At 42.7% G+C, this 24,390-nt stretch overlaps 2 protein-coding genes across 2 annotated transcripts; one reads left to right on the forward strand and one right to left on the reverse strand.

Annotated features, from left to right (window-relative positions):
* The first annotated feature begins 435 nt into the window (after window positions 1-435).
* On the forward strand, window positions 436-17,405 carry rbm38 (RNA binding motif protein 38). Its single transcript, XM_070910331.1, has 4 exons — window positions 436-667; window positions 2,095-2,218; window positions 4,043-4,097; window positions 16,921-17,405. The coding sequence occupies exons 1-4, from the start codon at window positions 446-448 to the stop codon at window positions 17,270-17,272; spliced, it is 753 nt and encodes a 250-aa protein (XP_070766432.1). The 5' UTR covers window positions 436-445; the 3' UTR covers window positions 17,273-17,405.
* Window positions 17,406-21,385: 3,980 nt separating this feature from the next.
* Window positions 21,386-22,681, reverse strand: mipb (major intrinsic protein of lens fiber b). Its single transcript, XM_070909666.1, has 4 exons — window positions 22,322-22,681; window positions 21,835-21,999; window positions 21,672-21,752; window positions 21,386-21,571 (listed from the first exon to the last, which is right to left on the reverse strand). The coding sequence occupies exons 1-4, from the start codon at window positions 22,679-22,681 to the stop codon at window positions 21,386-21,388; spliced, it is 792 nt and encodes a 263-aa protein (XP_070765767.1).
* Window positions 22,682-24,390: the final 1,709 nt, after the last annotated feature.

Raw genomic sequence — 24,390 nt, forward strand, 5'->3', positions numbered from 1 at the left:
TGCTCTTCCCTGCAGTATAAAATCATTCAACTGTTTCTCCATTTTATTGGCAGAAGCATTTCAGCTGCTATGTGGGGGTTTCCTGTGTGTGTGTGTGTGTGTGTGTGTGCACAGCAGGAGTAGGGTGGAGCAGGAGGCGGGATGCGCCAATAGAAAAGACGCACCGCCCGTCTATTGGACCAGACGAGGAGTGGGCGCACGCAAGACGCGCCTACCGAAGCTTAAAGCTTTTTTTTTTCCGGGACAGGAGACATGAGGTTCCAAGACACCTGTCAGGAGGACTATACGTCCAAAAGCTATATGTGAGGCAACCGGAGGCTGCGTGTTTGGCCATGGACGCGCTGTTGTCTTTATTATAGCCTCCCGGTGACCGAGGGGCGTAAAGTTATTCTGCTGCTTTCTTTGTGTTATTCCTCTTCTTGGGGGATTTTTTTTTTCAAGCCGCATGAGTTCACCGCTGTTTTTAGGTCAGCTGGTCGGGGTTCCGTTAGAAATAATGCACCCCACCATGGAGAAAGACACGACTTACACCAAGATCTTTGTCGGCGGGTTGCCGTATCACACCAACGACGCTTCACTTCGGAAATATTTCGAGACTTTCGGGGACATCGACGAGGCGGTGGTGATCACAGACAAACAGACGGGCAAGTCCAGAGGATATGGCTTTGTGAGTTCATTCAAGTTGCTCTTTTCTGGCAGAATAAATGAGGAGTTGAACACATGTGGGGTGAAATATGGGCTTTAATGAAGGTTTTATCAGCCGCTCTGACTTTAATTGGATAGCCTAGTCCAGGCTGAAAACACACTAGATCATGTCTGCTGCAGCCAGTAATGACTTTAAAACGACTTTATCTTTATGGTTAATTGTATTTATCTCCTGCTTATTTCTTCTGGGCCTTGGAGGCTGCGCACACTGCCACTTTGTTCCAGCAGCAGCAGCAGCAGCAGCAGCCATGTGCAGTGTGTCTGGTGGTGGCAGTCACATGCTTCAAGCATGAGTAGCAGATTATTTCTTATAAGTGTGTCATCAATTATCTCTGCAGACAGACAGACAGACAGACAGACACTGAGAGAGACTGGGATACAAATGAGTTGGTAATAAGCTGCTGTATCTGTGGACAGATGTCTCTCTTTCTGCTGTGTGTGACAGAGAGAAAGGGGGAGGAGGGGGTGGGTTTTTTGGTCACAGAGGTGTGACATGTCAGTTGGCACTGCAAGATAAGGCTGCAGTAGTTTCATTTTTACTTCCTCCCATACAGCCCCCCCTGCCAGGATGGATTTGGTTGTTTGTGTGAGTTTGAATGTGAAAGAGAAAGAGACAGAGAAATAAGAAGAGGTGGATTCATGTGTTTTGAACGTGAAGCAGTTTAAATGATCTCTGCCTCTGCGTAGACAGCGAGCCAATCAGCCAGGACGACCAGTGCGCGTTAAGTTGTTTTGGGACGGCATGATCATTTCATCCCTGACTTCCCTGCAGGAGCTTCTTGAACCTGGCGATCTCAAACCATCGGCTGCCTTCTGTTTGCATAAGAGTCCAGAGTCTGATGCTGCGAAACGAAAGCAAAACGTTGCAGATTTACTTTCAGCATCCCATTTATTAGTGATGGAGTTGTCTGCAGCTGTAGTTTACCTCAGATATTATAGTTGTAGCTGCACTATATGTGTGTGTGTGTGTGTGTGTGTGTGTGTGTCTTAACCTTCAACACCCCTTCCCACTGCTATCTGCCCACTCCTCAACTCACTCCCTCAAGGTGCAAAGATGCCAGTATCTCATTCTTGGCAGCCCAGTCTGAAAAAACCCAAACCAAATCTGCCTCCTACATAATCTCCACTGGAAGCTCTAAAACACACTGATCGCTCTCTTCATGTAGTGGAGTCAATGTCTCCTCACGCATTTAGCAAAAAGATTGAATCATTCGAAGAGAGACAAGGACAGCAGCTACCTCAGGGCCGCTCTGCTCTGGGTCATTGAAGCACTCATGTTGGAATCACTCCATCCACACTGCACAGAGATGCTTTCACATGCAATTATGCAGCCTTAGAGTCAACCAGAGTGATGTTAATCAGTAGTGGTGTATGTGACCCTGTCAACAGGTGACCATGGTGGACAGGGGGGCAGCAGAGCGGGCGTGCAAAGACGCCAACCCCATCATCGACGGCAGGAAGGCCAACGTGAACCTGGCGTACCTGGGAGCGAAGCCTCGCAGCTCGCAGACAAGTATGTCAGATCACAGCACAAGACCCCACACACAAGATCTTATCAGAAGGTTTATTCTGCCATGTTTTAACCAAATACCAACAATTCATGTAGTTCATTTAAAGGGTAAAGCTGGGACAAATCCCATCAAAAGACCAAAACCAACAATGTGTTAGTCCGTCTCTGAATACTTTCTGACTTCCCTGCCTTGTCTGAGGCCTGTTGGTTCTAACTGAAGACGTAAATCTTTAAAAACAGGCCACAGATGTATAGTTTTACCTTTAAGAAAGGCTAAATAATTCCTTAAAACTGCTGGCCGCTGTAGTTTTTACCAAATGTTACTAAATCAGGAATAAAATGTGCATTTGTTTGGGACTATTTTAAGCTGCAGTGTAGGTGCGCTAGTGAGTATTTAAGGCAGCATGATGGCAAGCAAGAAATAGTTTCGTAAATTGATGTCCTAACATCCAGGTAGTCAATGGCTTGCAGAGACTTGAAACTTAGTGTAATCCACCACAGTAAGTATGAGGTTTTCTGTATTTTTAGCTCAGCTATTGTCAAATGGCTTTGTATTCACAAACTACTGCATGTTCTGGGGAGATTAAACCTGGATAGAACAGCTTGGATGTCATGAAGAAGATATATCGCTGCATCCCACAAGTGCAGGAAAACACAAGGAAGTCTTCAAAAATCTTGCCACGACATTATCAAATGATGATAATGTTAACTTTCATAAAAACCATGAAGGCAGCTAAATGGTCACTGTTGATGGATCTTGAGCAAGTTTCAAGCCTCTGCATGTTGGTTTTCAGCAATCCAAAGAAACCCACAGCTGCCTGGAAGATAAATCAATTTAAAAATCAATAAATATATGTCCAAACCTGAGGTTAGTGGGATGAAACATTCAAAACCACTGGTATGCTCCTTTCAGCCGACTGTCTCTGCTCCCTTCCCACCATACATTCACTCTTTGTGTACATGAGTTAACGCACAGCTATCATGCCGCCAGGCTTCTGTCAGTGTTAACTACCAGCGCACATGCTCCGTGTTTCCCCCTCTCCGACGTCTCGGTGCACACCAGACCTTGACAGCAGCTCTCCCTTCGCTGCTTCATTTAAAGCTCGCTGGCTGAAGTACCGCCGAGTGTAGGTGTGATTGACAAACAGTGGCGCCAACAACAACTGACTGTGTGTCCTTACTCCGGGGGCCAGCGCTGCGACGCAACTCCCCAAGCATGCAGCTGATGGGAGATGGCAGCGCTTGGTATTTTGTTATTGTGTGTGAGGGAGAATGGGAGAGGAGGAGGAGGAGGAGGAGAAGAAGAGCAAGAGGGGATGGGACTGTTAAGAGCAAGAAAATAACTGTGTTTCTGTCTCCTCTTTGTCCTGAAGAAAGAAAATGTGCATTTATATGTGTACGTTTAAACAAAAGAGGAGAGCTGATGCAGTAGAAGGGGAAATAGCAGAGGAATGAAAAAAAGGAGGAATGTTGAAATTAAGTCAGAGGAGGAGGAGAAGTTTCTCCTTTCTTACTCAACCTCAGCTGATTCCTGGTGAACTCTGGAGGCAGCGAGGTCACAGATGTTTGTGCACTACAGAGTGCGTCGTTATTTGTGTTTGGAGTGTGTCGAGCATGTGTGTGTGTGTGTGTGTGTGTGTGCGCTGAGGGAATAACAGTGGGTCTCTGATACCCTGATATGTATACATGCTAACATCTGAGACAAACAAGCAGAGACGGAGAGGGAGAGAGTCGGCTCTGTCCTTGTCTGCCCGTCTCTCTCTCTCTCTGCTGCCGGTGGCTAAAATATCCCTCTTTACCGCTGCCTCTCTTTCTCTTTGTCTGCAGGTCTCTCTGTTGGAGTTCAGCAAGTCCATCCTACGTGGGCTCAGAGGCAATATGGGTAAGACGGAGAAGAATCAATACCTCTATTTCCACCTCTCTCTCTCTCTCTCTCTCACCTGCCTCCTCCTCCTCAACACAATACATTTCACTCCTCCGTCCTTGACATTTGTGAGCACTCGCTCCTGTTCTCCTCTTGGCTTGTGGTAGTTAGTGCCACTCTGCAATGTGAAAGAAAGGAGGGGAAGCCATCACAGCACAAATGATGCTTTGCTAAACTCAAAGACGTATTCAGCCGCGCGCTTTCGTCTATATCTATACGTTGTGTTTGATTTGTCTTCTGTTGTCTCTCTCTCTCTCTCTCTCTCTCTCTCTCTCTCTCTCTCTCTGGTCCATTAAACACATGAGAAGCTCAATTCTGAATTTCACTCACGCATGACTTGGGCTTTGCTGAGGCAACAAGCCATTTAGTGAAACTTCCCTGCATCCCTTCTCTCTTTCCTCTCCACAAGCACACACACATACATACATACTCACTCAAACACACACACACATGCTCTGCTGCCATCGTCTCTTTTGTTCTTCATGTTTGTGTCATATCTCTGGGTGTGTAAGGCCACAACCTGTGATGATGACGTTAGTAACACACATCTTCGCACCGTAAACCTTCTGTTCACCGCGATCACGACTCTCTATCATAATGAACGAAACATCTTAAACACAGCAGTTGCGAGTGAGAGAAGTTACCTGGATGTGGCTCCAGTCAGTAAATTCGTAGAATACCGCCTCTCTCTCACAGTATATCACTTAATAATAAATGAAACGATGTAAGTACGACACGGCCTGATCACATACGATAGGTGCGTCTGTAGCATTGTGGTGGTGCTCTCAAAGTCGATCGTATCTACAGCAGGACTGTTAACAGCTTGCTTCAAAAAAATGGGCTCAAGGTGGCAACCGGGGCTGGAAAAAGGAACGAAAATATTTCTGTAGCACAGAATTATTTATGTTAATCTAATCTCTGTTTCTGTATGAAATAGTGTAAATATGTGTAACTTTGTGTTGAGGGCTCAAAAGCAAAAAAGGTTGTGAACCACTGTATTAGGCCATTATAGGCCATGACCAGGACTGCTTTAAGGCAATATTGGATTTTTATGTGAGCTTTGCAGCAATGTAATTAGAGCTGAAACGATGAGTCAATCAATCAGGCAACTATTTTGATAATCGATTCATCGTTTTAGTGATTTTTAAAAAAAAAATACGAATAAGAGGATTTGATGCCTTTTCTTTTTGTTGCATATGAAAGTAAACTGAATATATTTGGGTTTTAGTCACTATTTCACAATATATATCAACATCGCAGAATAAAAGAAGTTCTTAGTTCTTTTTCATATTGCCTACTCCTAATGTACTGGAGAGCTGAGAGTCAACAGTGGCATCATGGGAGCTGCTGGTGGTTTCTCAGGAACTTGATCTGCTCGGAAACTCGCTGTAATCCACGTGACGGACGTTCGTCCTCATCATCCAGTCTCCCTGAGTTACAGTGTGAACAGAAAAGCAAACCTTAATGACTCAGTTCCTGAGTGAAGCGTGGAGGATGGATGATTCATTCCCAGAGCAGTCACAGTGCAGCAGGACGACACTGCAGGAGGAACCTGGCACCTTCTTGTTGTGTCCACTGAACACTTACTTAGGCTTGACTCAGATATTCTGTTTATGTGGTCTTAGACGAGGATATTGACAACTAGTATGGCCTGTGTATGTGGTCATGCTGTTGCCTTTATGAGCTTCATTTCAAAATGAAATATCTGTTATTTGGAGAAAAGAGTGCAAATCACGTTTTGCTTGAAAAAAGACTGGATCTTGTATATTTTAGAGATAGAGATATTTACATATATTATGACTCTAAGTATGCAGGCTGTAGAGTTTTGGAAAAGAGCTCTTCACACTGACTTTCTGCAGGACGACAAGTTCTGATCCTGCGGCTACAGAAAAGTCCATTAAAAACCTCAACTGTTCTGAGTGCTATTAATATTGCAGTCCTCAATTTCTGAATGAGTGATGAGGGAATTGAGGCTGACCCAGATGAGTCTATGAATGAGTGATGATGGGTTGATTGAAAGTCTTCCACAGTAACGGCGGATGTTTCGAAGCAGAGGGAGTTGGGTCTTTTTAATCTGTGCTTCCAGGGAGAGTCGCAGCTTTGACACCTCACAGACTGAAACAAAAGAGGCAAAAACATCACCTGGCACGCTGACTAACTAACACACCCGTTAGGCAAACACACACAGGAGGTGGCGCTTTGTTTATCAGTGTAGAAACACCTGCAAATTCAAGCATTAACACGTTTGTCCATCTGTCTGCTGCTTTTTCTCTGTTCTGCGTTGTTATAAACTGGATATCTTTGGGGTTTGGACTGTTGGTTGGACAATACAAGACTTTGTGATAATCTGATAAAGATACAGAAGACCTGAACTTCACATTTCTCACCAATTCTCCAAAAGCTACAAATTCTTAATAATTTTATCGTGCTTAAAAATTAATGTAGTACTTTACAGACCAGGAGTAAGCTGTTATAAAGCATAAATAAAACAAATGTCTGTATTTTTTTAAAGTGGAGAGATCTTCATTGATAAAGTGTTTACAGTTAAAATGTTAGAAAGTCTTTAATTTCCTTTTAAGTCAGTGACATTGTTATAAAGCTTTTATTTTGAGGATGTACCATAAGAATAGATAGAATTATGTCTTATTATCAATCAAACTGTCAATCCTATTTTGATTGATAGATATTACAGAATCATTTACAGAACAAAGTAAAACAAATACCCATCATAACTTCTTGTTTTGTCCGGACAACAGTCCAAAACACAAAGATATTCAATTTACAATGATATAAGAGAGAGAAAAGAAAACAGATCCAGTGTGCTGTTGGATCCAGTGTTTTTAGATTTTGACCTAAACTAGGGAACTAAAAGTCTGCTGCTCTGATTTCCTTTCTTTGTGCAGGAGCAAAGCTAAATGGCTGCAGACCTTTTAATCAACATATCGTTTTGTTCGCTCTCCTTCTCAACACAACACACTCTGAGGGAGAGATCGAACCAAACAGCCTGTTTATGATCCGTCTTGTGAACCTGTCTCAGTTTCATCGTTTGATGGTGCATTTAGGGAAAAATCTGTTGTAGAAGAAGAAGCGATACCAAGTGTTAACCTCAGGAGATCTCAGTGCTGCGCAGCTGCCAGATGTGTTGTTGCTTTGAGGGAATGGCAAGATTCACTTTTTTATCAACAGGAAACTCTCTCTATGTTAAATTACTATCCCTGTCACCATTGTTATTTGTATCTCCACCGACATGGAAATTCAACAGCTAACTAATAAAGATGTCTTCTTTGTCTAAAGGAGACGTGAGGTATTACTGACTCTTTAAATTAATTGGCAAGCGTCAGTGGTTTAAATCCTCTAGATTACAAATTAAATACAAATTACATGTTTAAATAAGGGGTAAATAAACCAAATATGAAGTCAAATCTTCAGTCATTTTTCAGCTTTAGTGCATGCAAAGGGCACATCTCTCTGCTCTGAGGCCAAATGTGTGTTTGACGTGATCAGTATGACTGCAGTCAGTTTCAAACATTTCTTGGCAAAATGAAGGACTTTCATTTTAGGAAGGACTTCAAGATATAGCTTAGGTTTTAAACAGGCCTGTGCAGCTGATAAAGAACAGGAGCCTTTTCAGTTCATCCATCCACAAAATTACTAGGGATGTACTGATCACATTTCTTCTCTCACGATACAGATTACTTATCTGACACCAGCGCTCTCTTTTCTTTTTCCTACTTTAAAGTCTTTATACTACTTTGAACTCATTGGGATCATTTTTATGCAAGGTGACATGACATTGTGATCAGATACACACTTATATATACATACAAGGCATTCACATAAGATATGTGCTATATATATTAAAACAGTTGTTGGTTTTAATTGTGATATAAACTGATTCTGATTCTGATGGCAGATACGAGTCTGTTGAACTAAAATTTATAGCACAAAGTCAAGTGTGTTTTATGGGTTGAAAAATCAGATGCTATTTAGCACTCATATAATCTAACCAGTGCTGGTGGAGAATCACTGGTTAGATCCCAGTAGTATATAAACCTTAAAGGGATAGTTCAACATTTTGGGAAATACTTACTGAGAGTTAAATGAGAAAATCGGTATCACTCATGTAGGTGGATTTTGTTTCCTTTTGACAGAGCCAGGCTCTCCAGTTGTTTTGTAAGCTAAGCTAACCGTCTCCTGGCTGTAGCTTCACATTCGTGGCATCAATCTTTTCTTCTAACTAATAAGAATATTTACCCAAATGTCAACCTTTTCCTTTAAATATAAAACCTGCCTAAATACAGTATGTCTGCACGTCTTCTGTTGCCCCTGTTTCCCCTCCATCTGCACCGTTGCGGGGGTCCCGGGGGGCTTCAGGGTGTGACGCTCACACATGGCACTGCTTCTGCCTGTCAGACAGTAAACAGCAAATAACAAAGATGAACTCAAACAAAGCACAGCTCTGTCTGCATCTTCGGTGTATTTGCTTTAAGTTTTAAGAGGACAGAGGACGGGCTGATGCCAAATGTGGCTTTGAGGTACAGCTGAGTCGGGCATGGGGGGGCGGGTGGGAGGAGAAGAGGGATGTTCTCATTCGAGGAGGGGGGGACATCTGTCGCCCATGGCTGCCTGGTGTCTGCCTTTAGCACCCAACGTTGGTGAAAGTGAAATTCAAATTTAAAAAAAACAAAAACGTTCTGGTGTTTGTTTTTTGAGAGAAAGACAGGAGATGGATGTGTGGTGAGGCTGTTAAAGGTAGAGGGGTGGTGGTGGGTACTTCCTGTTGAAGCAGTGGAACAGAGAATGGGGGGAGGGGGATGACACAGACTAACAGCACACCTGTGGCCGGGTGTAGTTGTGGCTGGGTTCAGTGAAGCTTTTGGGCCGGTGGTAGACGTGACGCTGGAGCTCGTTTTTGTGTACGAGATGCATTCAGGGTCGAATGAAACTTCAGTGAATCTTGAAACAGCCTGTGTGGGCACCGACATGTCGATTCCTTTAATAGGTTCACATCCTCGACTGTTTTCTCTCTGATTCTTTTCACTCTTACTCTGTTTCCTCTTTAGCTGCCCCCCCCCCCATGATCTCTCCGTCTCTGTCTCAGCTATCACTATCACGTCTGTCGAGGGGTTTAGGTAGACGGAGAACCCTCAGGTGTATATTCCTCTTACCCGGGGACCCAATTAGGAGAGGCACTTCTGTCGGATGAAAAACCTAATTTGAAAAACAATAAAACATTTTTAAAAAAAGGTCGTGTTGGAAGCTTTTCATAGCACAGAAAGCTCCCGTTTTTGTTCCGTTGTCTGTTAAAAGATGACACATTTTGATCTGCATTTGCATTTTTTCTTTTCAGTGCAGTTTTTTTTTTTTAGCTTCTGTTGTTTTGTGGTGTGCATTTCAACACAAAAGTCAGCTCCTGCTCTTCGATTTTAGTGCTTTGTTGAAGCCATAAACTGATGTTGATATGAAATAAAAGTGCATAAAAATACACAAATCTAGTTTGAGGCCGACTTTTAACGAGCAGTGACTTTGCATTTAAGGCTAACTCAACACTTCTGTACACATTGTGAGCCTGCGAGTCCTTCACAGTAAAAACCTTTCAACTGTCAGGAAAGTGACAAGAGCAAGGAGATACCATAACCCCCACAAGTTAGCATTTAAATGGAGTATATAAACACACACTTGTCAACAACTATATCTTGTGCATGAACAGTTAATTAAAACTGTTTATAAATGTGTTCAAAACTCATGACGACATGTTGAGCTTCAGGGTTCATTCAGAAATAACTCAAGGTGCACTTACTAGATGTGTTCAAGATATTTCAGCCAAATCTCATGGCCTTTGATAGTGGAAAGAGTTTGCTCTGTTGTCATGGAGGGTATTTATAAATAAATAAATGTTCAATCCTATCTATTTATTATATTTATTAATATAACATAATGCATTACATTATATTGTCAAATACTGTTACAGATACTGTTATAATAACATTAATAAATGTCCGGGTAACCGTTTACAACCACATTATAATGCGTTATAAACCATTTATTAAGCTTGTGCACACTGAGTGTAAATTCTTAAAGTCACATTATTCTTAACTTAATTAACTGTGAAGCAGCTGCAGACACATGATGTTTAACAAACAGCTGCTTACTCATAACTTGATAAAAGGTGATCTAAATCTAAGATCTGCTCTCTTTTTTTTATGGTTAGTTTCTTGTTGATGGATCAGAAGTGGATGTGTCTTTTAAATGCTTGTTCGATGTGCAACAAGTGAAAGTGCGATGGAAATTATTTCGATTAAGTTGTTCTTTATTTGGAGGGTTTACATTTTCAGCACGTACAATCTGAGACACAATGAGAATATCAGGACCTAGCTGCCATGATAATATTCAGCAAACATATCACTTAATGCACATTTCCTCCACATCACGCAGCTCTACTCGTATTAATATATTCATTTAAATGTCTTTCTTGCTTGCTGACATTAGAGCTGAGTGTCCAGCGCTGATGTTGGCCTTTCTGTCTCTCACCCTCCCTCAAGCTGTGTGTGTGTGTGTGTGTGTGTGTGTGTGTGTGTGTGTGTGTGTGTGTGTGTGTGTGTGTGTGTGTGTGTGTGTGTGTGTGTGTGTGTGTGTGTGTGTGTGTGTGTGTGTGTGTGTGTGTGTGTGTGTGTGTGTATCAAGAGAGAGGACAGAGGGTCATGTGTGTGCGTCTCCATGAGTGTGCGTTTGTTCTCTTTGACTGACTCACCCTCCTCACATCCCTGATCTGAACTATTAAAAGCGTGGCTGTCCTAAGGCATGAGGGATATGATGGCTGATCCTTCACCTCTCAGCATCTCTGCCTCCCGCTCACTCCTCGCCCAAGGAGTCCCAACCTCGACCCTCGGAAAAGAAAAACTGCGGATGTTTTGGGCTTTTTTTCCCCCATTTTATTCATCACATCTCTTTTTATCCCGCTGCCTGGTTTTGAGGAAGGACAGTGAGGGGGAGTGCGGAGGAAGCTGGCTGTGAGGGAGTAAACCCAGAGAGGGGAGGGAGAGGGGAGTCGGTGGAGGTTATTCTGCTCTCGTGGGTCTGTTAGTGAGTGTACACCCATGCAGCTGCGCCAATTAGCCCTGCTATGCCTGAACCCCCCATCCCCCCAATCACCACACACACACACACACACACACACACTTATACACATCTTCTTCTAAGCTGCTTAACTGACTACACACAAGTACGTGTGTATTAGACTGTTTTTCCTTCAGACTTGCGTGTTCACTTTTTCTGCATGTGCGATTTGTAATTTAAGTTTGTGTGTGAGTGTTTGCATGCATGTCTGTGTCCATACCCCCTGTGTGTGTGTGTGTGTGTATATATATATAAGTGTGTGTTTGACAGCCAGCAATGATGCCAAGCACTGGGAGGAGAAAGGCGAGGCGCAGCTCCCTCTCGTACGATGCCGCTGTCACATTGGATCAGTCAGGCCGGTGCACAGGCAGGCAGGCTGGCAGGCAGCGGCACACAGCCGTGGGAATGACACTGCACTTCTGCTCTGGGAGAGACTGACGGAGCGCAAGCAAGGAGAGATGGGATACAGGGGGGTCGGAGAGGGGGTCAATGCTAGCTTCAGCTGTGTTTTGACTTTATGAGTTGTTGTACGTCATTAGTCTGCAGTTTTTTTTATCTTTGTCATCGTGCTGCTTTCTTAGCCAGACATCCCTAAAGGCCCTGAAAACCCATTTTCTCAATCAGCTTCTTACTCTGACTGATTGGGTCCTACATGAGCACGCAGTTTTCTGCCAAAGTAAAAACCGCTTTGGTTATTTCACTACAGAGATTTGTGAATTTCTGTTTTTGTTACGGTTTGTGTCATTGGTTTAACATGGGACAAGGCCCAGTTGGAAAAATGTTGATGATGTTAACATATTTATGAGTTTAACAACATTTAAATCAAAATGTTATGACAGTTGTGGGGTTGTTTGCTCATGTTTTCAGGCCACTGTCAATCAAATCTGATTGAACCACACTCACAATGATCTAAAAAAGCAAATAAACATTTAAAATTTAGAAAATGTTTTATAGGCAAATACTGATACTTATAGTTAAAAATACATAGTTTTCAGGGGCTTTAAAGCATTTATTTCAGACTACATACCAATTTTAAGCAAATTTTGAGTCAAAATTGTCCCTCTCATTTTTCAAAATCCTATTATTGCCCCCCACTTTTATAGTTTTTGGTTTGACTTGCTCACTAAAATCTCTCTGAACCGTGTCCTCTGATTATCCAGCTACCAAAATCGAGATGTGAAAAAAGAGGAGATGATAAAAATGAGTCCCCTTGCAGTATAAGCGCTTTGTGTGCTTTTCCATCCTGAATTTCACCTCTCAGGCTGCTACAGTCAGCCCCACCTTCTTCAAGGTTGTTGGGGCCGTACTCAGCCTGAGAGGAAGACTGCAGACACGACTCAGGGCTGAAAGTACTTCACCTTCTCTGCAGGTTTTTTGGGTGAAAATAAAAAAGTATTTAATATTTGTTTTTATGTACAGTTAATAGTCTCCTAAAAAGATGTAGTATCGAGCATCAATCAAAATGCAGTGAAGGGCAGTGCTCTTTGTAGTAAAAATGGAAATACAACATTATTTATCATGAAGTGTTTTCTATCAATGAAACCAAACATGATTATTAGGTTAGTGCATTAATAATGCAGCAATTTACTAACTGCAAAAACACTATACTGTAAAGATTAGTATATAAAACATACTGTGTACAATTAGTATGAACTTTGGAATTGGGAAACAGATTGCGTTTTCAGCTTATAGGCCGTACTAACATCCAGTGTGCATTACCGAGCATGACACAGCTTCAGTATTTCTCTGGTTTTGAAGTCCAATAAGGCGGCAAAGTATCATGATTAATCTTGTCTTCAAAAACGGGAAGCTCATACTGTTCTGCCAATAAAAAGGGTCACAAACGCTGCTTCTACTTTAACTGACTTCATTTTGCATAACTTCTGCTTCTGGCACAGATGAAGTCTGGATGATGTGGAACCAGTAGACCATACAGACATGTCTCAATTCACAGAGAGCTTCCTGTTTTTAAAAAAGAGAATCTATCAGGGCTTTTTGACAGGCTTAACAATTTCACCATTGGACTGTTGAAGCTCAGCGAGAAGCTGCAGCAGAGTAGTTATTTTCTCACTGCATACAAGAAAACAACAAATCTAGCTGCTTTCCTCCAGAAAAGAATAATGACACTGGGAAAAACATTTATATGCTTTTTTTGCCGCGAGTTAGTTGAGAAGATTGATTAAATTCTCATGTCTGTTTGTGAAATATGAAGCTACAGCCAGCGTCACCTGTAAAGCTCACTAATGAACACGCCGTGTCTCGTTTGTTTAATCCAGACAAAAAATGTTGTTGTTTTTACACTTTGGTTTATGTAAAAGTGTTAATTAGTGAGTTTTAGAGGTACTGGTAGGTAGAATTGTTTTTTTTACATTTGGACAGAGCCAGGCTAGCTGTTTCCCCGTTTTTTTTTTTTTTTGCTAAGCTAAGCTAACAGGCTGCTGTCTGTAACCTCACATATGAGTGTGGTATCGATCTTCTCATCTGACTCTTGGCAAGAAAGCAAATATTTCCCAAAATGTCCAACTTTTGTTTAAAGTTGGAGCTGAAGAGACAATCTTTACAGACTCATGTTGTATTGTTTGAACCCTGAGAACTTTATAGGAAATGTTAGTCCAGATCTCAAGGTTGCCAAAAGATACCAAATGTGACAGAATTACAGAGATTTATCAGAATAGTTTGACATTTTGGGAAATACACATATTCACTTTCTTGCCAAGAGTTAGATGAGAAGATTGACACTACTCTTGTGTCTGTATAGAAAATATAACTGCAGCCGGTTAGCTTAGCTTAGCATAAAGACAGGAAGCAGGGAAACTGCGAGCCTGGCTCTGTACCTCGGCACCACAAAAGCTCACAAATGAACACATCTGGCTTGTTGAATATGTATGTACACAAAAAAAACCTCAAATTGCTTTTTTTACACTTCAGTTAACAGACCAGATACGTGTTAATCACTTCAGCAAAGCTAAATGTCTGTAGCTCCATATTTAGCGTACAGACATGAGAGTGGCATCAGTCTTCTCATCTAACTTTTAGCAAGAAAGTGAAGAAACACATTTCCCAAAATGAACAAAATGAACTGTTCCTTTAAGTGAGATGAAGAGACCTTTATTTTAAATTCTAGTCAAGAGCCTAAGGTTTCCAAAAATACTGACTGCGTCAGGCAGAATTACAGTGAAATGTGTAAAACATGATGCACAAGACATCTGCTGTCATCCATTTTATGTTAAAATACAGAACATTTCACTCAAATTAAGTACGATTTAGTTTGGCTTAAATGAAAACAAGCAGCAGTTTTCAGGCAAAATGTTTTATCCAACTTTCGAGTTAGTCGAGGAGAACTTTAACAGGAGTTGTGGGGACTTTTCAGACGCCGTAGGGTTAAATAAGCCTACAGAAGAGTTAAGTAATGTTAAATAAGTTTAAAATCTACATGTGGCCATTGGAGTATATTGTCAGACATACTGTACATACTAGTGTGTGTCTGTGTGTGTTGTGTATACAGCAGAGTGGGTGTGAACAGGCCCAGTCCCACTGTTTGTTTGTTGTGTAAGTACACCTGATCCCTGCTCTCGCTCTGTTTAGGGGTAAGCAGCAGCAGCAGGCCACCTCTCGCTGCTCCTGGATCACCTGTTCGGACTCAGTGACAAGGTTACTGTCAGGTTAATGGCTTTGACTGTAGGCGCTGGTCACGGGAGTGTAAGTGTTAAATACTGTCATGTTCTGTTGTTTTTAGTGAAGCGCGGCATAACCTAGTTCCTCTGATATGATCGCTGTTGCTGTTGCCAGATGTAACTGAGGCAGTTCAGGTTAAGTGGGCAGCCTCAGGCAAGGGCATGACTGAATACAGGAGGACAGTGGAGCACTTTTTCCTCTCTCATTATTGCTGTGGCTTGGAGTATCAACAGTCTCATACACAGCATCTGTTGTGGCAGGTGTGTGTGTGTGTGTGTGTGTGTGTGTGTGTGTGTGTGTGTGTGTGTGTGTGTGTGTGTGTGTGTGTGTGTGTGTGTGTGTGTGTGTGTCTGTGTGTGTGTGTGAGTGCACAGGCATTCAATTCAGAGCAACAACAAAAAAAAAATACATCCATTATTCATTTCCGAAATGCAAGCAATTGTGATTAAAAGCAATTTGGGTGATATTTCATTTGGAACAAAGCGTTTCTTTTTGAACATTTCTCAGGCAGTGTGCTAATTAAACTTAAACACAAGGGAGACGGTCTATTTTAAGGACACAGCAACAGTGCTGATAATTGCTCTTAAAGGAGGAGGAGGAGGAGGATGCATTTATAGGACTTTTAGGTTTTTTAAAATTGGGATATAAAGAAAAGGAGTAGTTGCTGAAGAAACTGCTGGCCGTTTGTTTTGTGTTAAACATGCGGCTCTTGACTGTGTGTGTGTGTGTGTCTGTCTCTGGTTACTGTTGTTGTTTATATGACACTTAATAATCAGATCAGATCTCACAGAGGTACACCGAGTGACAGCTCTGAACACACATTAATCAGATTTTGCTGAAGTTGTCATCGGATACTTAGACACAGACACGAATGTGGTCAGGCCTGTGTGTGTGTGTGTAATCTTTTTCTATTTTTATGAAAAACTCTCCTGTATCACACTTCTTTTATTCTTGGGGCTCAATTAGAATATCAGCTACATCTATTATCTGCCTTTCCTAACCATATGTTCTTCTGTTGTCGGTTTTTTTGCACATATAACTGTACAAAAAGCTTAAAAACAGACAAAAACAAAATGATCCTCCAAAATACATTTGACAGAAAAAGTCAAGAAACAATAGGCTTACATTGTGGCCTACCAGCTAAAAATACAATACAAAGAACATAAATTACAAAAAACGTCATATATACAAACTAAAAAAGGAAAATATGAGGCATCAATGATGTTGATCATGCATACATATTCAAGAGAGCTTGATTGTCATTCTCTCAGCAATGAAATCAGGTCATTTAGAGATATAAAAATAACAATATTAAGAAATAACAAAAATATACATTCTAAAATATACGGTCTAATAACAACATAAAAAAACCAAATATATGTCTTTCCTTAAATGTAATGACAATTTCTTTTTAAAATGTTGAAAAGATAGTGAGCTCTTAATGACATGTCGTTCAGCTTCCCTTATCTGTGCGCCATGATATCTTAGGGGTAGGTCTGGTTTCACAAAAAAGAAGTTGAAGTTTGTCATCCAGTCTGGTTTTATGATGTGGTAGCAACATATATTTATATATAAACACACAAAGAATGCTGCTTCCCAGGTTTGTCCTCTTATATGTGGAGTTGTGTATCTATGAGTGTACATGTAGTCAAAACTAGGGCTGCAGGTAATGACTGTTTTCTTGATTAAGCGATTAATCGTTAAGTAATGAAATATGGTCCAAGCTGGAATATACAAATGGCTTGTTTTGTCCGACCAACAGTCCAAAACCCAGAAAGATGTTCAGTTTACCTTCATAGTAAAACAGCAAATATTCACATTTGAGAAGCCGCAACAAGACAATTTTTGGTGTTTTTGCTGAAAAAATGATAAAACACAGTAAATTATTAATCTATTGTCAGAATTGTTGTTGATGAATTATCTGTTGCTCAACTAATCAGTGAATTGACTGATTATTTAATATCTAGTCCTTGTTCCTCTGTTCGTCCAGGCTCGCCCAGCAGTACGTCTACCCCCAGGCGTTCCTCCAGCCCAGCCTGGTGCTGCAGTCCCAGCTCAGCCCCACAGCAACAGCCCTCGCCTCCCCTTACCTGGACTACAGCTCCGCCTACAGCCACTATGCCCCCACAGGACTGGAGCAGTACCCCTACACCCCTTCGCAGTCGCCCTCCGCTGGCTACCTCAGCTACAGCTTCTCCCCCGGCACTCCGGCGCCTGCCCTCACCGCACCCCCGACCCCTCCAGCTGCCATCCATCCTCCTCTGGCTGCTCTCACCACCATGTCTGCTGCCCCGCAGGCCTTCCTCCACTACCCTCTGCACCAGCCCGACCGCATGCAGTGAGCCGCTCTGAGTGGAGCTGCCGAGCTGATGATTTCAAAGCAGCGTGACTGTTGACCTGTGACATCATCAAGATGAGACTGGATAACCAGGAAGAGAGTGTGATGTAATCAAAAGGGCTTTCAGAAAGCACTCTCATTCCTGTTTTTTTATATATATACATATATGTATATATATATATATATATATATATTATTGTTGTAATAGTTAATGAAAATGTTCTGTTGCTACGGTCATCAGCATACGATCTGAATGTTTTTCATAAGTGGAAGAAATCAGGGACTGGAATGAGACGACTGGTAATCTTCTGGATGTTTCTCTCTGACCCCTGACCCCTCAGCGCTGAGGTTGGACGCAGGCTGACTGCTGGAGAGACAATAGGTAAAGACAATGATAAATACGTCTGTGTGACATGATGCTGCGGCTGCAGTTTCTCCAAAGGTACTGAGCTGAATGCTGGATATAAGCCAAGCTGAGAGCCAGTTCCTCTTTCAGAAACGCAGGTCCAATTACCTCCTCTTCAAGGTTACCTTTCTGTCTATGGCCTTAGAGATCTCTCTCTCACTCTCTCTGTACCTGGTTCAGTTTATGTTTGTCATTTTTATTAGTCTCTCATCTGAAATGAACAAAATGTTTATTGTACTCCCCTTTTGTTCCATTTATCTGCCGCTGGCAAGTCATTACACGGTGATAATCACAGTTTAACAGAATATGCAATTATGATGATAAAGGAAGAGCATGAATAAGGTAGACAACACTGGTATTTTGTTTTTATATTGCTACTGCTAGAACATTCCTCAGAGAGAGACTTTGTTAACACTTAAAACACAATAGAGATCACATGAAATTCCTGCAGCCGCTTATTAGACTATTTTTGACCTGTGACTTTTCTGGATTTGGTTTTATGATACTGAAATTACAAAGTTGTCAATACATATCAAGTAAATGTGTTGTAGGTGTCAAGATGTATGTTGTTACTGAATATGTGTGAGTGTGTTTGGTGTTTGTTTCTGTGTGTGTGAGTGAGAGAGAAATAGAGCGATGCAGTATATGCCAGTGTCAGGACCGAGCTCCTTCTCCAGCCCATTGTACTGCTCAGAGTTGTTTCTTTGTTTGTTTTTTCTTCCATCCAGCTGCAGAATACAGACAGACGCGATTATACTGGAGTTTCACGGTGCTGTGGCACCACCTTAGTAGTCATAAACCAAGCCATATGTCACATTTAAAACAAATATGCAAAATAAAATGAACATTTCTAAATAAGACTGAGTGTAGTCTAATTACAGTAATTGTGGTTAAAATCTGTGGGAAACAGCTGCTGCATGGGAGCTACCGGGAGTCTGGAGAGTCACACATGAGTCATATAAGACATTTTCTTGTGTCATTGAGATACTTCACACTGGTGAACTGTTGAGTTGAGGTGAAGGCCATATTGGTTAAAGGAATGGTTCAACATTTTGACACTTATTCTCTTTCTTGCTGAGAATTAGTTAAGTTGAAAAACCAGTTGGGGTTTTGCGAGGGGTTATTTGCCAGACTATTTCTTGGCCAGGTGGTTACCTGGCAAGTGCTCCTGGCCAAACATTAGTCTGCCACAGTGAAACAGCAAATTGTCATTTTTACACTTTTTTACGGATTAAACAAACTAGATATACAGTAATGTGTTAATCAGTGAGCTTCAGAGATGCTGGTAGGTGGATTTTGTTACATTTGTACAGAGGCAGGCTAACTGTTTCCACCTGTTTCCGGTCTTTATGCTAAGCTAAGCTAACTGTCTCACTGTAGCTTTATATTTACTAATTTTAGTCATTTTAATTTACTAACAGCAAGAAACTGAAAACGTGTACTTCCCAAAACTATTCTTTTCAGTGTCCAATCGACATTCACTTTGTACAAAGCTGATGTTTTTTTGTTTTGTTTTTGGCTTTATATACTGCACATTATGGCTTGTAGTCGCTCACTGTAGGCTATACCTCTTTCACACCTGTCATGAAACTTAAATAATATACTAAAACAGCTGGACGCTGTAGTTTTTAGAAAACTATTCTCATACAGGAGTAAATATTGTGTTTGTTTGGGACTATTTTCAGCTGCGGATGGATACACATATGGTGATCTTGTGATTTCCAGTAGCAGGATGGTGTAAGTGGGATCTACTTAAAATAAAATACAGTTCCTAATTTCTAGTTCATAATAATGAAGGGTCACCCAGTGCAACAGTGTGGCTCATTGATGTGTTTTAGTTATACAACACTGGAGGTTTATGGCACAGAAGAATAAGCTGTCAGGTTTTGGCCACACAGACTTGATCGCAGAATCAATTCATTCTTGTTTTGATCTTTTTGCGGGATTTGTTCACCATAACAAAAATGTAGAATATCACCAGACTTATCCTTTTAAACTGTCTTTGTTTTGTCAGGACTCTGGAGGTGGAGTCACAACTTATCAGCTGTGATGCACAAGAGCAGAAGACAGTGAAAGATAAATGAGTGTGTCAGTTTTAAACTTATCTTCTTATCAAACAGCAGCAATAGTTCGCCTTTGGGTGAACCCTGTCTTATTCAAACAACCCCTCCCTTAACTACATCTCAAACTAATGTAGCCTATAACAGCATTGTTTCTCTTAAAGCACACTCATCACTCTGAACTGTGTTGTCTTTTATGATTCAGTTTTGTCCAAAAATCATTCAGGTTCCCTCAACTAATTCAAATTTTAAATGTGAGGGTCTGACGTGTGCTCTTTTCACCCTCTTCTGGCCAAAATTATTTATTGCAGCTCATATTTTCTTCCAGGCCCAGCAACTCCACAGAATGCAAAATGTAAAGGAACAAAAATGACCCAAAAGCTTGTATCAAGTTTTTATATCATTGAAATGTTTATTGAAACGCCTTGTGCTCCCAGTAAGGATCAAATAATAAAAGGAGACTCAATGTAAAGCTTGCAGCCGATCTGCAGTGAACAGACCTACTATCAAAGGCTGGGATACAACATTTCCTTTGGATTGCGCTGGTTCAGAACAAAAAAAGCAGATGGTTTATGTAAAAATGAATATCATAGCAAATACCACAGTGAGGGGAGGAGAAATGATCATGTCTTAAAAATTGATGACAAAATGAACACAGTTAATGGTACGAAACAGGAGAGCGGTAATGAAAATAAAACAAAATAAAAAGTACTGTATCTGCAATCTTGATCACACACGTACACACATATACACACTTGCAAACACACTCATACGCACAGGCAGGCGCACACACATGCACACGCTCACTCTCACACACACACTTGCACACACATATACTGCAGAAGTATCCACACACACACACAAACACAAACCCACAGATAAAATGTAGTGATTGAAAATAGTGAAACCCTGGTAAAATCTAATGGTATCATACATCCACGTCTTGTGTCTGAAGTGCAGAAAACAAAATGAACCTTAAAAAAAAAACTAAAATGGAGATAAATTCAGATGAATAATGAAAAGCATGCCCATCTTCACTGGTCTAACCCAACTTGAAACGACCACAAACCCAGAGTGTTGCCCTCTCTAACCTACCCAAACCCCAACCCCTACCCCTCTACTCCACCCTCACTTGCCCCATGCCCTCTTACCCTTCTCATATCATACCCACATCCCCGCCTCACCCTCATCCTGCCCTCGGCCCCCCCCCACACCTTTCCAACACCCGCCTCCCCAAACCTCTCTGCTCAATTTCGGGGTTTTTACGCTCCTTGGGAGTCGCAGATGAAGGCCTGGCTGGGAGGAGGAAGCAGGCAGACGGAGGGAGACGAGGCAGCTGCTGGTTCAGGCTCTGGTCACCATTTATCAAAAACACAATGTCCAGTTCAGAATACAGAGTGAGGACCGGGGGGTAGAGGAGTCTTGTTGTGTGTTGAGGTTGATGGTTGTGAACCTGTTTATGTGTCGGTTTTTACAGTGGAACTGGAATAAATCTTATCATGTGTTAGTCTAGATGTGAGTATTTGGGTTAGTCTTGTGCGATCTTGTGTGAAGGCATGGGGGGGGGGGGCAGTGGAGGTGGGGTTGACGTAGCTCAGGGCCTTGTCCCTCATCCCTCGGCCCCAGTCGGTGAAAGGGGGCAGAGGCAGGTTTATAGGGCTTGCGTCTTGAGCTCGATGGGTTCCCCGCGGGTGTCCTGCTGGGTCTCGCTCTCGGGGGGCCGACTGCCCTTCAGTGTGGCCAGGCGCTCGGACAGACCTCTCATGCGTGGGAACAGCATGAAATCGTACAGGAGGGCGCCCATGGCACCTCCTATCATAGGCCCGACCCAGTACACCTGCATGCAGCAAACGTCAGTTATTTATCTGTTAACACAGTGTTCAGTCATTGATGATTAATGCTGAGGTTGAAATCTGCAGTGTGACTGCAGGTCTTACCCAGTGGTTGATGAAGTTCCTGAAGAGCACAGCAGGGGCAAAGGACCTGGCAGGGTTCATTCCAGCACCGGTGTAGTACATCTAAAACACAAGACACTTGTTGCTGTATTGTGTTGTAAAATATTTAATTGTTTTTAAACATCTATGTTTCCATGTGTCTCACCCCCATGAGATGTCCAATGGTGACGGAGAAGCCGATGGATAGGGCAGCAGATCCCAGGCGTCCGTTTCTCCTCTCATCGGTCACGGCGAAGATGCACACCACAAGCTGCATGGTGAGGAAAACCTCCACGGTGGTGGCCATTCCCAGACTGATGCCAGGCTGCAGCTGGAGATACACAGATGGACAAAAAAATATTTAAGAAATTGTGGTATCAGAGCTGTATTGACCATATATATATATATATATAATGAGTGTATGTGTTACTGGAAATACTGGCATTTGGTTCTTCGGGTCTTTTAAACCATGGTTTCAATAGTCCTGGATGGACTTAAACATACTTTACTGAGCTGAACCTGAATTGATACCAGTAGTGGAATCCTCCTTTACCAAATTCCTAAACTCTGAAATGTATGCCATGTATCCCATATTCTACCTCACCTCTCCCAACATTGTGATGATACTTGAAACGTCCATATTGGGTCCTTACCGTGTTCATCGCCATGTTGCCTCTCATGTTGCCGGGTGTGACCCCGTACAACACAGCAGCCCCAGCCACAGCACCCAGGCACTGGGCGGCCATGTAGAAAATGGCGCGGAAAAGAGACATTTGAGAGCCAACAAGGTAGGCAAATGTGACGGCAGGGTTGATGTGGCCGCCGCTGATGTGGCCAATGGACTGGATGAGGGTGGCAGCTGCTAGCCCAAAGCACAGGGCCACATGAAGGACATGATGAGGCCCAGTGGTCCAGCGCAGGGCAGCACCCATGCCAAAGAACACAAAGAACATGGTCCCGAAGAACTCTGCGAAGACCGCTCGCCAAAAATTCATGGATCGGAACTCCCACATGGTGACTGTTCACTTGAGGCTCTCCACCAGATGAAGAAGATTCTTTAAAAATAAATCAGGGTGAGTCTAGAAAAGGTAAATGTGTACCTTTTCGGTCCTCTTCAAAACGCCAAAAATAACAAAAAAAGGATCTCCCTTTTGCAGTCAGCTAACTCGGCTGACCAGAAACCCTCAAAGAGTCAGTTCAAAGACAAAACAGGATTTCAGAACGTCAACAGACGAATCCACTCAACGGATCTTTACCAAGCCGTGAACTGGGTCGGTAAAGTCAACTCAGCTGCGTTCGCTTGCCACCTCTGTCCACCTGTCGCAAAGACATAGGTGTGAGATAACGTAGGAGTGTGGGTGGAGATCTCAGGTGGGATCAGTTGTCAAGAGGAGGTGGGCATCAATGCTAAAGGGGTGTTTCTAAAGTAGAGACGGGGATAGACAGAGTGTCCGGTGGACCTTTTAGCCTCTCTGACGGAGGGGAGAGGGCCAGACAGGGGCTTTATAATACCCCCCCAGGGGCCCCAGGTGACGCCATAATCCCCCTGTAGGGCCAAGGGCGGGGGGCGGCAGTGCTGGACATCCTAAATCAAACAAACTTAACCCCTCTGTTGCCCCCCCCAATAACAGACCGAGGCCAAAAGAGAGGCATCGTATCCAAGAAGAGAAACAGATAAAGCGAGAATGAGTGGAAATCCATGAGACAAGACATTTAGTGGGAGGTAGAAAGATTTTGGATAAAGAGACAACAGGAAGCATTGTATCTTATATGCGGGGGGGGGGACTAGGAGGAACAGCCACGGCGAAGAGCAGCTGGAGCCGAGAGGAGAAAGTTTTCTTGGGGGCGTATGTCATCTGTTGACATATCATAACTGTCATAATCAGGGGACGCAAATGCTGATGGACAAGGACAGAAGACACACACGCATGCACAAAGACACGCACGTGCGCACATACACATACACATACACGTATATACACACATGCAGATAATACAGTTGGGGCCCCGGACGGAAGTGCCCAAAGCTAACAGCGCTGAACTGACCCATACACTGAAATGCCTGACCCTGTGAAACCATTGTCTGTAACAAGCATGTGGGCTACGTATGGAGGGAGACAAGACAAAAATACATATCAAACTAAAGCACAGAGGTAACAGCTAACAAAGCATTGTCTCAAATGTGCAATGCTAAATGCTAAAGCTACAATTGTTGCTTCTGTTTATTGGAGACAATTGTAATGAAATATAACTGGAGACAATTGCACCACCAAGCCGATGATAATCAGCAGTCCTGAGGAGGTGAAAAGCCTCTTTCTAGTGGCAGCGGTCATTGCAGAGGCCTGTGATTATGAACACTAGAACCTGAACTTGACATTGCCTCAGAGCTCAGAGCCGTCACTGGCACTGCTCCACAGCCGACGCCATGCCGTGGAGACATCTTACTAACATGTGCAAGGAGGAAAAACAACAAGGGAGAGGGGGGAAAAACAGGGAAAATGAAAACACAGATCCACAAGCAACGAACCAACAATAATTCACATAACGCAGCGGATTGTGTCTTCTGTTGTGACAGGGCCTTCCAGGAGGTGCTCGGCAGAGGTCGGCATTATGTGACAGTGTGTGTTTGCAGGAGGACGTACGACCAAAGCCCTGAAAGTTCTGCGTGCGTGTGGAGCTGGGGAATGGGAGAGGTGCAGCAGGGCAGCAGGGATGTGGGGGG

This window comes from Enoplosus armatus, chromosome 8 (genome assembly GCF_043641665.1).
Source record: "Enoplosus armatus isolate fEnoArm2 chromosome 8, fEnoArm2.hap1, whole genome shotgun sequence".
Taxonomy (NCBI): Eukaryota; Metazoa; Chordata; class Actinopteri; order Centrarchiformes; family Enoplosidae; genus Enoplosus; species Enoplosus armatus.